This window comes from Pan troglodytes, chromosome 6, assembly GCF_028858775.2.
Source record: "Pan troglodytes isolate AG18354 chromosome 6, NHGRI_mPanTro3-v2.0_pri, whole genome shotgun sequence".
Lineage (NCBI taxonomy): Eukaryota > Metazoa > Chordata > Mammalia > Primates > Hominidae > Pan > Pan troglodytes.
In genome coordinates this window covers 57,012,289-57,025,820 of record NC_072404.2, presented here as the reverse complement: position 1 = coordinate 57,025,820, position 13,532 = coordinate 57,012,289, and the positions used below count along the sequence as shown (strand labels likewise).

General features: G+C 41.5%; 1 protein-coding gene across 18 annotated transcripts in view; it reads left to right on the top strand.

Moving 5' to 3' along the window:
* COBL (cordon-bleu WH2 repeat protein) overlaps nt 1-13,532 on the top strand; it is a 299,997-nt gene that overhangs the window by 118,844 nt on the left and 167,621 nt on the right. For 10 of the 18 annotated variants that reach the window (XM_009453074.5, XM_009453076.5, XM_054687550.2 and 7 more), the window contains exons 3-6: nt 3,553-3,763; nt 6,062-6,290; nt 9,178-9,222; nt 12,918-13,015. In XM_009453074.5, coding sequence (XP_009451349.3) covers nt 3,553-3,763; nt 6,062-6,290; nt 9,178-9,222; nt 12,918-13,015 — 583 coding nt within the window. The remainder of the gene's footprint in view (nt 1-3,552; nt 3,764-6,061; nt 6,291-9,177; nt 9,223-12,917; nt 13,016-13,532) is intronic. The other 8 variants (XM_003318428.7, XM_519099.8, XM_003318429.7 and 5 more) reach the window with 1 other exon arrangement.

The window sequence follows — 13,532 nt, the reverse complement described above, 5'->3', positions numbered from 1 at the left end:
CTCAGTTTAACAACCTAACACTACAATTGAAAGAGCTAGATAACTAAGAGAAAACCAACCCTAAAGCTAGCAGAAGACAAGAAATAACCAAAATCAGAGCTGAACTGAAGGAGATTGAGACACGAAAAATTATTCAAAGGATCAGTGAATCCTGGAGCTGTTTTTTTTTTTTTGAAAAAATTAATAAAATAGACTGCTAGCTAGGCTAATAAAGAAGAAAAGACAGGAAATGTATGTAAACACAATCAGAAATGGCAAGTGAGGTGTCACCACTGACCCCATAGAAATACAAATAATCATCAAAATATTATGAACACTTCTATGCACATAAACTAGAAAATCTGGAAGAAATGGATAAATTCCTGGACACACACACACACTCTCCCAAGACTGAACCAGGAAGAAATTGAATCTCTGAACAGACCAGTAACAAGATCTGAAATAGAATCAGTAATAAATAGCCTACCAACCAAAAAAAAAGGAAAAGAAAAAGCCCAGGAGCAAACGGATTCACAGCTGAATTCTACCAGATATACAAAGAAGAACTGGTACTATTACTACTGAAACTGTTCCAAATAAATAAATAAATAAATAAATAAAGAGGAAGGACTCCTCTCTAACTCATTCTATGAGGCCAACATCATCCTGATACCAAAAACTGACAGGGACACCACACACAAAAAGAAAACTTCAGGCCACTATCCTTGATGAACATCAGCGCAGAAATCCTCAACAAAATACTGGCAAACTGAATCCAGCAGCACATCAAAAATCTTATCCACCACGATCAAGTAGTCTTTATTCCTGGGATGTAAGGTTGATTCAACATATGCAAATCAATAAATGTATTTCATCACATAAACAGAACAAAAGACAAACACCACATGATTATTTCAAAAGATGCAGAAGAGGCTTTTGATAAAATTCAACATCCCTTCATGTTAAAAACTCTGAATAAACTAGGTATTGAAGGAATATACCTCAAAATAATAAGAGCCATATATGACAAACTCACAGCCAAGATCATACTGAATGGGCAAAAGCTGAAAGTATTTCCCTTGAAAACCAGCATAAGACAAGGATGCCCCCTCTCACCACTCCTATTTAACATAGTACTGGAAATTTTGGCCAGGGCAGTCAGGCAAGAAAAAGAAATAAAGGGCATACAAATAGGAAGAGAGGAAGTCAAACTATCTCCATTTGCAGATGATATGATCCTATATCTAGAACACCCTATAGTCTTGGCCCTAAAGCTTCTTAAGCTGGTAAAACAATTTCAGCGAAGTCTCAGTATACAAAATCGATGTACAAAAACCCCTAGCATTCCTAAAAACCAATAACAGTTAAACTGAGAGCCAAATCAGGAATGCAGTCTCATTCACAATTGCCACAAAAAATTATAAAATACCTAGGAATGAAGCTAACCAGCGAGGTGAAAGATTTCTACAAGGAGACTACAAAACACTGCTCAAAGAAATCAGAAATGTTACAAACAAATGGAAAGGAAGGATCAATATTGTTAAAAATGGCCATATTGCCCAAAGCAATTTATAGATTTAATGCTATGCCTATTAAACTATCAATGACATTCTTCACAGAACTAGAAAAAACTATTTTAAAATTCACAAAGAACCAAAAAACAAACCCAAATAGCCAAGGCCATCCTAAGCAAAAGAACAAAGCTGGAGGCATCATGCTGCTTGACTTAAAACTATACTATAGGGCTACAGTAACCAAACAGCATGCTACTTATACAAAAACAGACACATAGGGCAATGGAACAGAATGGAGAACCCAAAAATAAGATCACACACCTACAACTATCTGATCTTTAATGAAGCTGACAAAAACAAGCAATGGGGAAAGAACTCCCTATTCAATAAATGGTGCTGGGAGAACTGGCTAGCCATATGCAGAAGATTGAAACTAGACCCCTTCCACATACCGTGTACAAAAGATAACTCAAGATGGATTAAAGACTTAAATTTAAAACCTAAACTATAAAAACCCTGGAAGACAACCTAGGCAATACCATTCTGGACATAGGAACAGTCAAAATTTTATGACGAAGACTCTGAAACCAATTGCAACAAAAGCAAAACCTGACAAATGGAATCTAATTAAACTACAGAGCTTCTGCGCAGCAAAAGAAACTATCAACAGAGTAAACAGATAACCTACAAAATAGGAGAAAATGTTTTCCAACTATGCATCTGACAAAGGTCTAATATCCAGCATCTAAAAGGAACTTAAACAAATTTACAAGAAAAAAAAACAAAACCCATTAAAAACCTGCACGTTGTGCACATGTACCCTAAAACTTAAAGTATAATAATAAAAAAGAAAAAGTGGGCAAAGGGCATGAACAGACACTTTTCAAAAGAAGACACACATGAGGCCAACAAACATGAAAAAAAGCTCAACATCAGTGATCATTAGAGAAATGCAAATCAAAACCGCAATGAGATACCATCTTACACCAGTCAGAAGGGCTATCATGAAAAAGTCAAAAAACAACAGATGCTGGTAAGGTTGCAGAGAAAAAGGAACACTTATACACTGTTGATGGGATTGTAAATTAGTTCAGCCATTGTGGAAGAGACAGTGTGGCAATTCCTCCAAGACCTAAAAGCAGAACTACCATTCAACCCAGCAATCCCATTACTGGGTATATACCCAAAGGAATATAAATCATTCTGTCATAAAGACACATGCATGTGTATGTTCATTGCAGCACTATTCACAATAGCAAAGACATGGAATCAACCTAAAGACCCATCAATAGTATGTTGGATAAAGAAAATGTAGTACAGATACACCATGGACTACTATGCATCCATTAAAAAAAAGAACAAGATCATGTCCTTTGTAAAAACATAGATGGAGCTAGAGGTCATTATCCTTAGCAAACTAATGCAACAACAGAGAACCAAATACTGCATGTTCTCACTTATAGGTGGGAGCTAAATGATGTCAACACATGGACACATAGAGGGGAACAACAACAAACACTGGGGTCTCTCAGAGGATGGAGGGCGGGAGGAGGGAAAGGATCAGAAAAAATAACTAATGGGTACTAGGATTAATACCTGGTTGATAAAATAAGCTGTACAACAAACCCCGATGACACAAGTTTAGTTGTGTAACAAACCTGCACATGTACCCCTGAACTTAAAAGTTAAATCAAAAAGATACATTATATTTCTGAATAACTGAAAATTTAGTGTCTTGTATGCATGAAAAATATTTGTGCTAACAGACCTTAGATGATCCAACTCAACATACCCTTGGATTTAACTAAAAATATAACTATTTTCCAAGCTATTAATTATGATTTTTCTCTTTCAATAGTGTTGTTTGTTAGTGCTGAAAATGTTAACATATTGCTCTACAACCATGCAGAAGGAATTAATGAGCTTCTGTTGTCTTTTTTCATAAGCATATCTAATTTGCTCATTCATCCACTTGTTCATTTGTTCTACCCTTATTTAGCCAGGCAAAAGAGAGAGTGCAGTCATTCCTAATAATCATGATTCGTTTTCCTTTTTTCAGCCATGCGATGATGGACCTACTGGTTGAACTTTGCCTTCAGAACCACCTGAATCCATCCCACCATGCCCTTGAAATTCGGTCTTCAGAAACCCAACAACCTTTGAGTTTTAAGCCAAATACTTTGATTGGGACCCTGAATGTGCATACTGTGTTTCTGAAAGAAAAAGTTCCTGAAGAGAAGGTTAAGCCTGGTCCCCCTAAGGTGCCTGAGGTTAGTAGGTACCTACATGGAGATACCTGTGTCTGAATGTGTGGCAGGTCCTGAGTAGGGGCCAGTGTGGCTCTTCTTATCAAAGTACAGTGCAGAGAGCTGTGGCTGAGGCTGCTACTTTCATGCCAGGCAAAGCTAGGCACTAAACAGAGTTTGTTTTAGGAGACAAAATGTACACAATTGAATAATGTTTATTGTTGTAACATTGCTTCTTTATATATTATAGAAGAGGAATTGATCTACAGTGGAGCTATCCATTAGACCTTCATTCAAAGAGGGGCATGGTCTTTAATTCTGTACTTTCTTATATGATAGCCACTGGCTGCATGCAGCTTTTTTAAAAATTTGGTATGTTTATTATAACTTAAATATCTAAAATATTCATGTAGATTTTTCTTTTTTCATTTTAATTGACACAGCTTTTGAACACTTGAAATGTGGCAGGTGTGATTGAGAAACTGAATTTTTAATTTAATTTTAACTTTAAATTTAAATTGCCACTAGCTAATGGCTACCTGATTGGACAGTGTAGTTCTAGAATTCGTCCTGACTCAGGAAGCAGTTGGTATCCATAGAAGATTTAAACATCTTCCCAGAGGAAGAGAAAAAAAAGGGAAAAAAACTTTTTTGAAAAACTGATGTCAGAAATATTTATTCATTGCATTTGGAGAATATCTTATATACATAGCTATATTCCAGGCTTTTCTTTATTAATTAAAATTAATTCTAGTAGCTTATTATATACTTTTATTGTTTTTGTTGTTGTTGTTTTGAGACGGAGCTTCACTCTTGTTGCCCAGGCTGGAATGCAGTGGTGTGATCTTGGCTCACTGCTACCTCTGCCTCCCAGGTTCAAGCAGTTTTTCTGCCTCAGCCTCCTGAGTAGCTGGGACTACAGGTGCATGCCACCACACCCGGCTAATTTGTGTATTTAGTAGAGACAAGGTTTCACCATGTTGGCCAGTCTGGTCTTGAACTCCTGACCTCAGGTGATCCACCCACCTCAGCCTCCCAAAGTGCTGGGATTACAGGCCTGAACCACCATACCCAGCTTTATTGTACTTTTAAATAAGGCTTTGATATTAATCTTTTAGCTAAAATTAAAAGCAATGTTACTTTCAGATTCTTAGCAGATCTTCTAAATTTTCCTGCTTTTAAAAATGGTAATGCAGCCAACATTAATCTCCTATTAATTTCTAGGATTGATTGGTTAGTGCATTCTCACTGTTACTCTGGAACACTCTGACCAGAGATTTCCCCTTATTCCTCAAGTAAACAGTGTTTGAGGCAGAGCATCTCTGTATATACCTTGCGTCTTCCCTTGACTTCCTGCTTCTCAGGGCAGGTGAGCCCAGGCATCTGCATGATTCCACTTGTTAGGGCAGGAGAGGACCAGTAAAGGAGCAGTAGGTTCCGTCTTTTCTCCCAAAATGCATTGTTATCCCAGCCACTGGGCCCTGGTATGCAGGCTGGAAGAGAGCGTGAGGCCTTCTTTGCTGCTCTTTTGTTCAATCTACATTTACTGTGTCCAGCTCTACAGTGTCTTAGCACAATTAGAGTGATCAGTAAAAGCGGAAGAAAAATAATCAAAAAGTGGGAGAAAAATGACTACCACGTTATCTGCAGTCATTTAGAATTAGCATTAGTCAACTGAGTGTTTTTCTTCCTGATTATTATATGCCTGGTGTTTTTTAAAATATATTTATAGCTTAAATACATGTGTGTAGTGTGTATACATAAATACATGTAAGTCTGTGTACACACTGTATATGTTTCATATATGTGTGTATATAGTACATATATACAGTATATATGTATTTATATATATATATATCTATGTACATATATAGATATTCCTGTATTTATGTGGATATTTTGACTCCTTAAAACTTTGATGTCATGTTTTTGGAGGGTTTTTCTTTAAATTATTCATACTGCTTCCAAACTTTTTTTTTTAGAAAATGCATATAAGTGCCATGTGTTCACATCTGGCCAGAACCCTTGGAAGACAGTAAAGTATATGTGTTGGATTTTAAATGTAGAGTCTTCCCTGATGTTTATTTCGCTGTGTTGTTAGCAGCTTGTTCACTAGCAAGAGATTCTAAGCCAGATTTATTATTCTAGACATTTGTTTTTCAATATTCATTATGCTGTTTTCCCCCATTACTCACTCAATTTGTGGAAGAAGGATTCAGGCTACACACAATCCTGCCACACCCAATTGTCAAATTGACACAAGAGTTGAAGGCTTGTGGGAGGATATCTTACCGAATTCTTTTTGCCCATGTGTTCTTCCAGAAATCTGTGCGTTTGGTCGTGAATTACCTGCGGACACAAAAAGCTGTTGTGCGTGTGAGCCCTGAGGTTCCTCTCCAGAATATTCTCCCAGTCATTTGTGCAAAGTGTGAGGTCAGCCCAGAGCACGTGGTTCTCCTCAGGGACAACATTGCCGGAGAGGAGCTGGAGCTGTCCAAGTCCCTGAACGAGCTCGGGATAAAGGAGCTCTACGCGTGGGACAACAGAAGAGGTGAGGCCCCGCTGCGTCTCACGCACCTGCCCGTAATCACACGGATGCGCGGCGTGTACATGTCCCCTGTTGGCTCTCCCCAGCATTCTCAGTAGCGCCAGGGAGAGATGGGTACATGAAGTTCCAGGCAAGTCAAGTTGAAGTAGGCAAAAAAGAAATTTGGCCTGTTTTCATTCCTCTGGATTGAGCTGTGCCTCCTTTCTCCCAGCCCTGAACATGTCCTTTATCCTTTGTCTCCCTGCAAACTTCCACGACATAAGTAAAAGGGGAAAAGGTGAGGCGAGATTAGAGCTTATGCTCTGAAGTAACTACTCCAAACCATCTATAATACTTTCTTGTGGGTTGGTGGCTCACACTTGTAATCCTGGCACTTTGAGAGGCTGAGGCAGGAGAATGGCTTGAGCTCAGGAGTTCAAGACCAGCCTGGACAAAATAGTGAGACCCCGTCTCTACAAAAAAATTTTAAAATTAGCCAGACGTGGTGGTGCATCCCCATTCCTGTAGTCCCATCTACTGGAGAGGCTGAGGCTGGAGGATTGGTTGAACCCAGGAGGTTGAAGCTGCACTGAGCTATGATTGCACCATTGCCCTCAGCCTAGGTGACAGAGTGAGACCCTGTCTCTTTAAAAAAAAAAAATTATCTTGATTTTCTTTTTCAGTTGCCATTAGCTGCTGTTCCCAGGTTTCAAACATTGCTCATGTCTAAAACCAGTGGCAGAAATTCATTTAGCTGTTCTCTAAAACTGAACAATTACAGTGCGTAAGATCCATTCCTGAAGATAACTTTAGGGCCACCTTAGGCCTCCTCACTGTGTTGCCAGTGTCATCCTGCTTGCTCATCATGTGAATCTGGCTTTTAGTATGAGGCCACAGTTAGAGCCACTGGTGAGAGTGGCAGCCCAGAGGCCTTGCTGGTGCAGAGACTGTTATGTTGTGTAAGCACATGTTTCTGATTGATATAGAGTGCTAACTGCTACTGTCAGGCCAAAGGAAATGTTATAGTCCTTGACCTTAGAATGATCAAAATGGACTTCGTAAAAGTTTCTCTTCTAATGAGCCTCATTTGATGTCTGTTGTCTCTGTTTCATTATTCCACAAATATTGAATAGGTTGAGTTTAAAAAATATATACATATTCAAGTTTTTTCTGTTTTTCTATGACTTTTTTTCTAATTTTTTCCAACAAAAATGTATTTTTTCTTTTTCTTTTTTGAGATGGAGTTTCACTCTTATAGCCCAGGCTGTAGTGCAATGGTGCAATATCGGCTCACTGCAACCTCCACCTCCCAGGTTCAAGTGATTCTCCTGCCTCAGCCTCCTGAGTAGCTGGGATTACAGGCACCTCCCACCATGCCCGGCTAATTTTTGTGTTTTTAGTAGAGACGGGGTTTCACCACGTTGGCCAGGTTGGTCTCAAACTCCTGACCTCAGGTGATCCGCCTGCCTTGGCCTCCCAAAATGCTGGGATTACAGGCCTGAGCCACTGCGCCTGGCCATATTTTTTCTTAATACCAAGTTTATTGTGAAATCCATGATCATAGTGGAATCTCTGTCCAGCCTTCCTCTCCCCGCCAAGTCCGCCCTTGTCTTCCTGGGTATCTGGCATCTAGATCTGATGTGACATTCAAGAGAGGGTTTTGGCTCAGTTGAGTATAAGATACATGGACTGTTTATTTCTTCAAAAAAAGTACTCTGACATTTGAGAATAATGCATCTTGTGTTTTATCCAGTGTCTTTTTTAAAACACAGACAGAAATAGTCTCAGCATTGCTGCAAAGGCCTGGTGGCACTGAGTATATCAGCACTATTTAAATTTGGTTTACATGACTCTTTGGAAACAGCTTCCATTTGTTAAGATAAAAAGAAAAATAAAAGGAAAACTGTTTCACATTCAGGTATCTGAAATAAAAAGGCTTACAAGTGTTTCTGTTACATGCCACCACTTGGATGTATCTTGAAAGGTAGATGTTGAACCTGGCACTTGGGAGAAGTGATATAAAACCTGCCTGTCTGTGAAGGAGAGGACCCAGGATAGCCCATGGTCATTGGGAATGTAGGAGCTGAAGTGTTCATGTGGTCAGGGGCCCAGAGCATCTCTTCTGATGCTCATATGGGACAGAGCAGAACATGCCGGTGCGGTCAGCTTGGCCGTTCAGATTTGGAAGCACTTCTGCCCTTGGTTGGAACTAGCTGCTCCCAAACCTCCAAGTCCCCCTCTCTACTCCTTTGGACATTTTGGCCCTTTCCACCCCACCCCCAAGGCACCACGAGCTTCCCCACCATGGGGGCTCTGCTCCAGCCTTGTGGCCAGCACCCCTTTCGTCTGGACCATGCCTGTGCCATGCCAGCTGTGACATTTGATTACCGTCCCTGCCAAATGCCTGCCTCCTGCTGACTGTCAAATATTTGAAAAGAAAAGACACTTGTCCAGAGGCCATCTCCGAGGCTCCCTTTCTCCCCTACAACCGCCCTGGGCAGGCCTGCTGGGTACTGCTGGAGGAGCCCTTGCTTTCACTCCTCTTGGTAGGCACTTGGAGGGGACAGACGTCCACTCCTGAGCCCTACCACTGCTGGAGAACAGAAGGGCAGCTGGCAGGAGGTGAGGCATTGCTACGCAGAGGCCTGCCCTCCCCTGGAATCCCCGGTGGGAGCATCTTGATAAAGCCAAGGGCTCTGCTGCCACCTGCGTCCTCAGTGGTGCTTAGCAGGCTATGCAGCTGTGGCCCTGAGAGGGCCAGCCCAGAGAGGCAAGCTGACCCAGCAAGAGACCTTCTCACTGCTGCAGCAGGACAGCCCCCCTCTGAGGCTTGTGAGGGCCAAGGCCTGGGTCAGGGACTCCCACACATCTCAAAGCTGGACCTCACTCTCTCATTGCCTGCCTTTTCCAGTTCGTCTGAGCAAAACTCAGTCCGAGCCTTCCCTGAGCTGTCAAGGTACGGTGAACCTGGGGCTTCCCGCTCCCCCTGTGAGGCTGCACTATGCATGGCTCTGGGGTCAGAGCTGCACAGAGGTGATGTTTTTGTGCCAGACTCCAAGGAATGGAAGTTTGGCTTGGGGCCCTTCTGAAGGTGCATGCGAGGCTGACATGAGATTTTGGTTTGGTTTCTTGATTCCCTGGTTTGTTCAGATAAGAATGCTTCTTAGGAGAATTTGCTGTGTGGCTCTAATTGATGAGAAATGAGGGAGGCTGTTACAGAAAACAAATTCTGTTGCCCAATAATTCAGGGCAGATCAGAAGTGGTGTGCGCAGGAAGGGCACCCTTTCCTTTTCACCTCTGCCTGCCCATGCTTACCTGCCCCTGAAGGCCATCCTGCATGCTACAGAATTTGGGACAGTATGGATTTTAAAATTTAACCTTTTCTGTCATAGACAAGTATGCAAATGATTAGTCCAGATTTTGCATTTATTCCAACATCTATTTAAGTTTCATAGAGATATTTCTATACAGAAAGAGATGTTTATATGTATATATAGACAGATATAGATATATATGTGTGTGTGTGTGTGTGTATATATATATATACTTAAACATATACATATATGTATATACATATGTAGAATGCCCATTGTACATTTGCAGATGTTGACCTGGTCCCCCCCTTCCATTTACTGCTTACTGGCCTTGTTCTGGTCACTGAGTCTCCTCCTCTAGACAAGTGAGTGGTTTGGACTCGTTGGTCTTTAAGGGTCCTTCATCCTTCTCTGCCACTCTGCAATTCATCTTTAACATTTTTCAAATAATTGTAATGCTTCAGAAAGTAAAACTTTCTTGCAGACTGTGTGAGTTCCCACACTTTTCTTAATATTTAATTACGTGTAAATTAGAGTAAATTCAAACAAAATAAATGCCACCCTCAGCTTATACCATAGGCATCATGGGTTCTAGAGCTCACTTGCGTGTGTTCGAGGGCTGGCTACGCATCAGTTGTTCATTGTTGCTCTGCTTTATAGCTGGGCAGCCTCTGGAAATTTTGGCTGATGGGAACACTGAGTTCTCCTACTTTGCTCCCAAACCAATTCTTCTTCAGTGTCTGCCAAGCCTCTAGAGGCCTCATAGGAGGCCCCTATCAGTCAGTGACTGAGACCAAAGCCTCACCTCTAAAAATAGACCATCAGTGTTAGGCGCAGCTCAGCACTGTGAGTCACAGGCCCCTGGTGCCTCCAGACAGCTGCAGGCTGTAGCTGCATGAGAAAGTGTCTCTCCCACTATTGAGGGGCATTCTGGTGCCGGGGCTGTCCTGGACCCTTCGTCAGGGAGCCGACCTCAGTCCTTAGAGGTGATGATCAGCCACTGTCCTCATTCAAGAAGAGAAACAACAGGCTAGATCTCATTGCAGTTTTCTGATGCAGTCTGTCCTTTCTGTGGTCGGTGTAATACAGCTTGTGTACTAGGAACATGCTCTACTTCTCGATTATCAGTAGGATACTATGATGCCATCTGTTTCAACATAGACAATTTCTCAACTTAAGATTTTTCAACTTTACCATGGTGTGAAAGTGCTATGCATTCAGGATGCTCCTGGACTTACGATGGGGTCACATCTGGATAAAGCCATCGTGAACTGAAAGTGTAACCCCATCGTCAGTTCGTGAGCATCCGTTGGTCCATGTCACATACCACTCAATTCTAGAAACATCCTTGGTTATAAACATACATATTAAAGCATATAATAGTTTAGATGCAGTCTTAACTGTGTGCTCTGTTTTCCTCTTTATAGCTCTGTACCTAATAGAGGGCTTGCTGCAACTAACTTTACAGCGCGTTTGCACACATGCATTGGTGCTGCTGCACCATGTTGCAGTGGGCCCTCTGGTTTGGGTACTGTGCGATGTGGAGCCTGCTCAGTGCCTCCACTGGAGCCTCCTGCATGTAACCAAGTGTCCTGGCCCTGCCCTGGTGGCTAGGATGTGCACCTTTGCTCCTACAGCGTGATATCAGGAGCGTGTGTGCTGGGTTTTTGCTTTGCTGTGTGGACACTATCAGTATTCACGCCTGTGTTATTAATGCACTGACTGCTGTGTGTGTTCTCTAACTCAAATGGGAAATCATATATTAGCAGGTCAAGAAGTTAATTGAGGGTTACCTTGTTTGCATTAATAGTCTGATGGCAGAATTTGTAAAATCCCAGTCCATGATTCTGCCACCAATGGTATAGAGCTCTTGCTATCAGTTGGCAGTGATATGGGAAAAATCATTTTTCTATCCTCCAGGAACACCTCCACTTTCCTTCTTCTTGTCATATCTGTATGCCCTGGCAGAGAAGAATGGAATGAAGTAATGACAAAGGCCTTTCCTGAGCAAATCATGACACTAGTGAGCAGTGTGCTGAGCTGTGTGAGTGCCGTCTGCATGCTTGATGCACTCACCCTCAACCTGCAGATGAAGCTGCTGAGGCTTGGAGAAGCTAAGTGGTTTTCCGAAGTGTGCCTCACACGTGGGCGCTCTTAATCTCTCAGCACCACTCCCAAGCGTGTTCTCCAGACCCTCAGCTTAAGCCTCCTTAGGGGCTAGTTTGACTGTGTAGTGCTGGGCCCTGCACCCAGCGTTTCTTATTCTGGGGGTCTGGAGTGGGCCCAAGCATTCGCATCTCTCATAAGTTCCCAGCGATGCTGATGCTGCAGGTTCCATCTCGCTTTGGGAACCACGTCCCATGGCTGTCTTGTAAGCTGACAGACACATCTGGGCTTCAGTGTGCTTGTCTGGAATTTGGAAGGTTCCAGCCTGGCTCTAGAATCCTGATGAAGAAAAATTCAAGAGGGGTTGAGGATTTAGAGCTTCAGGAAAAAGAAAGAAGAAAACAATTGCTCCCCTAGAGAATGTAATTTGAAAGGAAAACGTTCTGGATGCAGCAGAGGAAGGAAAATCTGGAAAGGTGGTTCCTGGGAGATTTGATGCAGTTGTTTCAAATACCACCTGGGGAGCCCATAGCTGTTACTCCATTTTCTGGAAATGAGCAGGAAAGCTGCTGATTTATTTCATTTAGTTAAAGTTTGTACCTCACTCATAATTCTTAAAGCAGGTGTATTGCACTGATGTTGCAGTCTTAGAGCTGTGCTGATTTGGCAGCCACAGGCCTCATGTGGCTCTTGCATGTGCTGAGTCCACACTGATATGCTGTAAGCCTAAAGGGCTGCTGGATTGTGAAGACTTAGCACCAAAACCGATGTAAAATATCTCATCAATACTTTTTATATGGACTGCATGATAGAATGACAATATTTTAGATGTATTGGATTAAATGAAATTATTACAATTAATTTTACTTGGTTCTTTTTAATGTAGCCACTAGGAAATGTAAAATTACATGTGTGGTCTGGTTTAGCTTTCTGTTGGACAGCTCTGCCCTAGAACTTTATTTATTTTGTCATTCTCCAAAAGGGCACAACCACACCCAGAGAAAATGCCTCCATCATTCCTAAAAGACTGTGTAAGAACCTGTAGTGATTTCCCAAATGGGCCTGAGGACTTGAAGTGGCTCGGACAGCTTTGAAAGAAATAGTTGATGGCTTTCCCTCTCTTACAAGAACTAAAAGTTTAAGAGTAGAGGATTCATTTATTAAGATTTTTTAAGTATTTAATTTCTTGTTTCAGATGCTGAAAAATAACTTAGTGCTTTTTTTTTCCAGAAACCTTTAGGAAATCATCACTTGGCAATGATGAGACAGATAAAGAGAAGAAAAAATTTCTGGGATTTTTCAAAGTTAATAAAAGAAGCAATAGTAAGGTAATGGATTAAATACACATATGATTTTGTATCATGTAAAAAAAATAGTCTCTTGAAATACATGCATTCAACCTGTCCTGGAACTTTTCTAAACAATTCTATTTAAGAATACTAATTCCTTCAGGTAAAAGAGAGCTTATTAGTATGCACTGGAATGACAGGCTGTGCTTCCACACTTGATTCCAAAAGGAGTAATCTTGGGTGATGGTGGTTTATTCACTAGGGGGACAGGAAGCCTGTGGGCTCCTGATGACTGGGGCCATGAGCCCTTCTGCCTGTGGGTGTTCCGGTACTTCCACAGAACTCTGCCTGTGGCTGAAACTCAGTAAATCTTGTTTAGATTAATGAATGAGTGAATGGATGTTATAGTTAAGTGTAAATAGCCAATATTGCTAACAGTGAACTGTAGCTTATGCCTCGTGGCAGAGAAGAGTATCAATCATTGAACTTGTCTTCTTGCTAGTAAATTTTAGATGTTCTTTGGTCCTCCTGATATGATCTGGGAATGTACTATGTG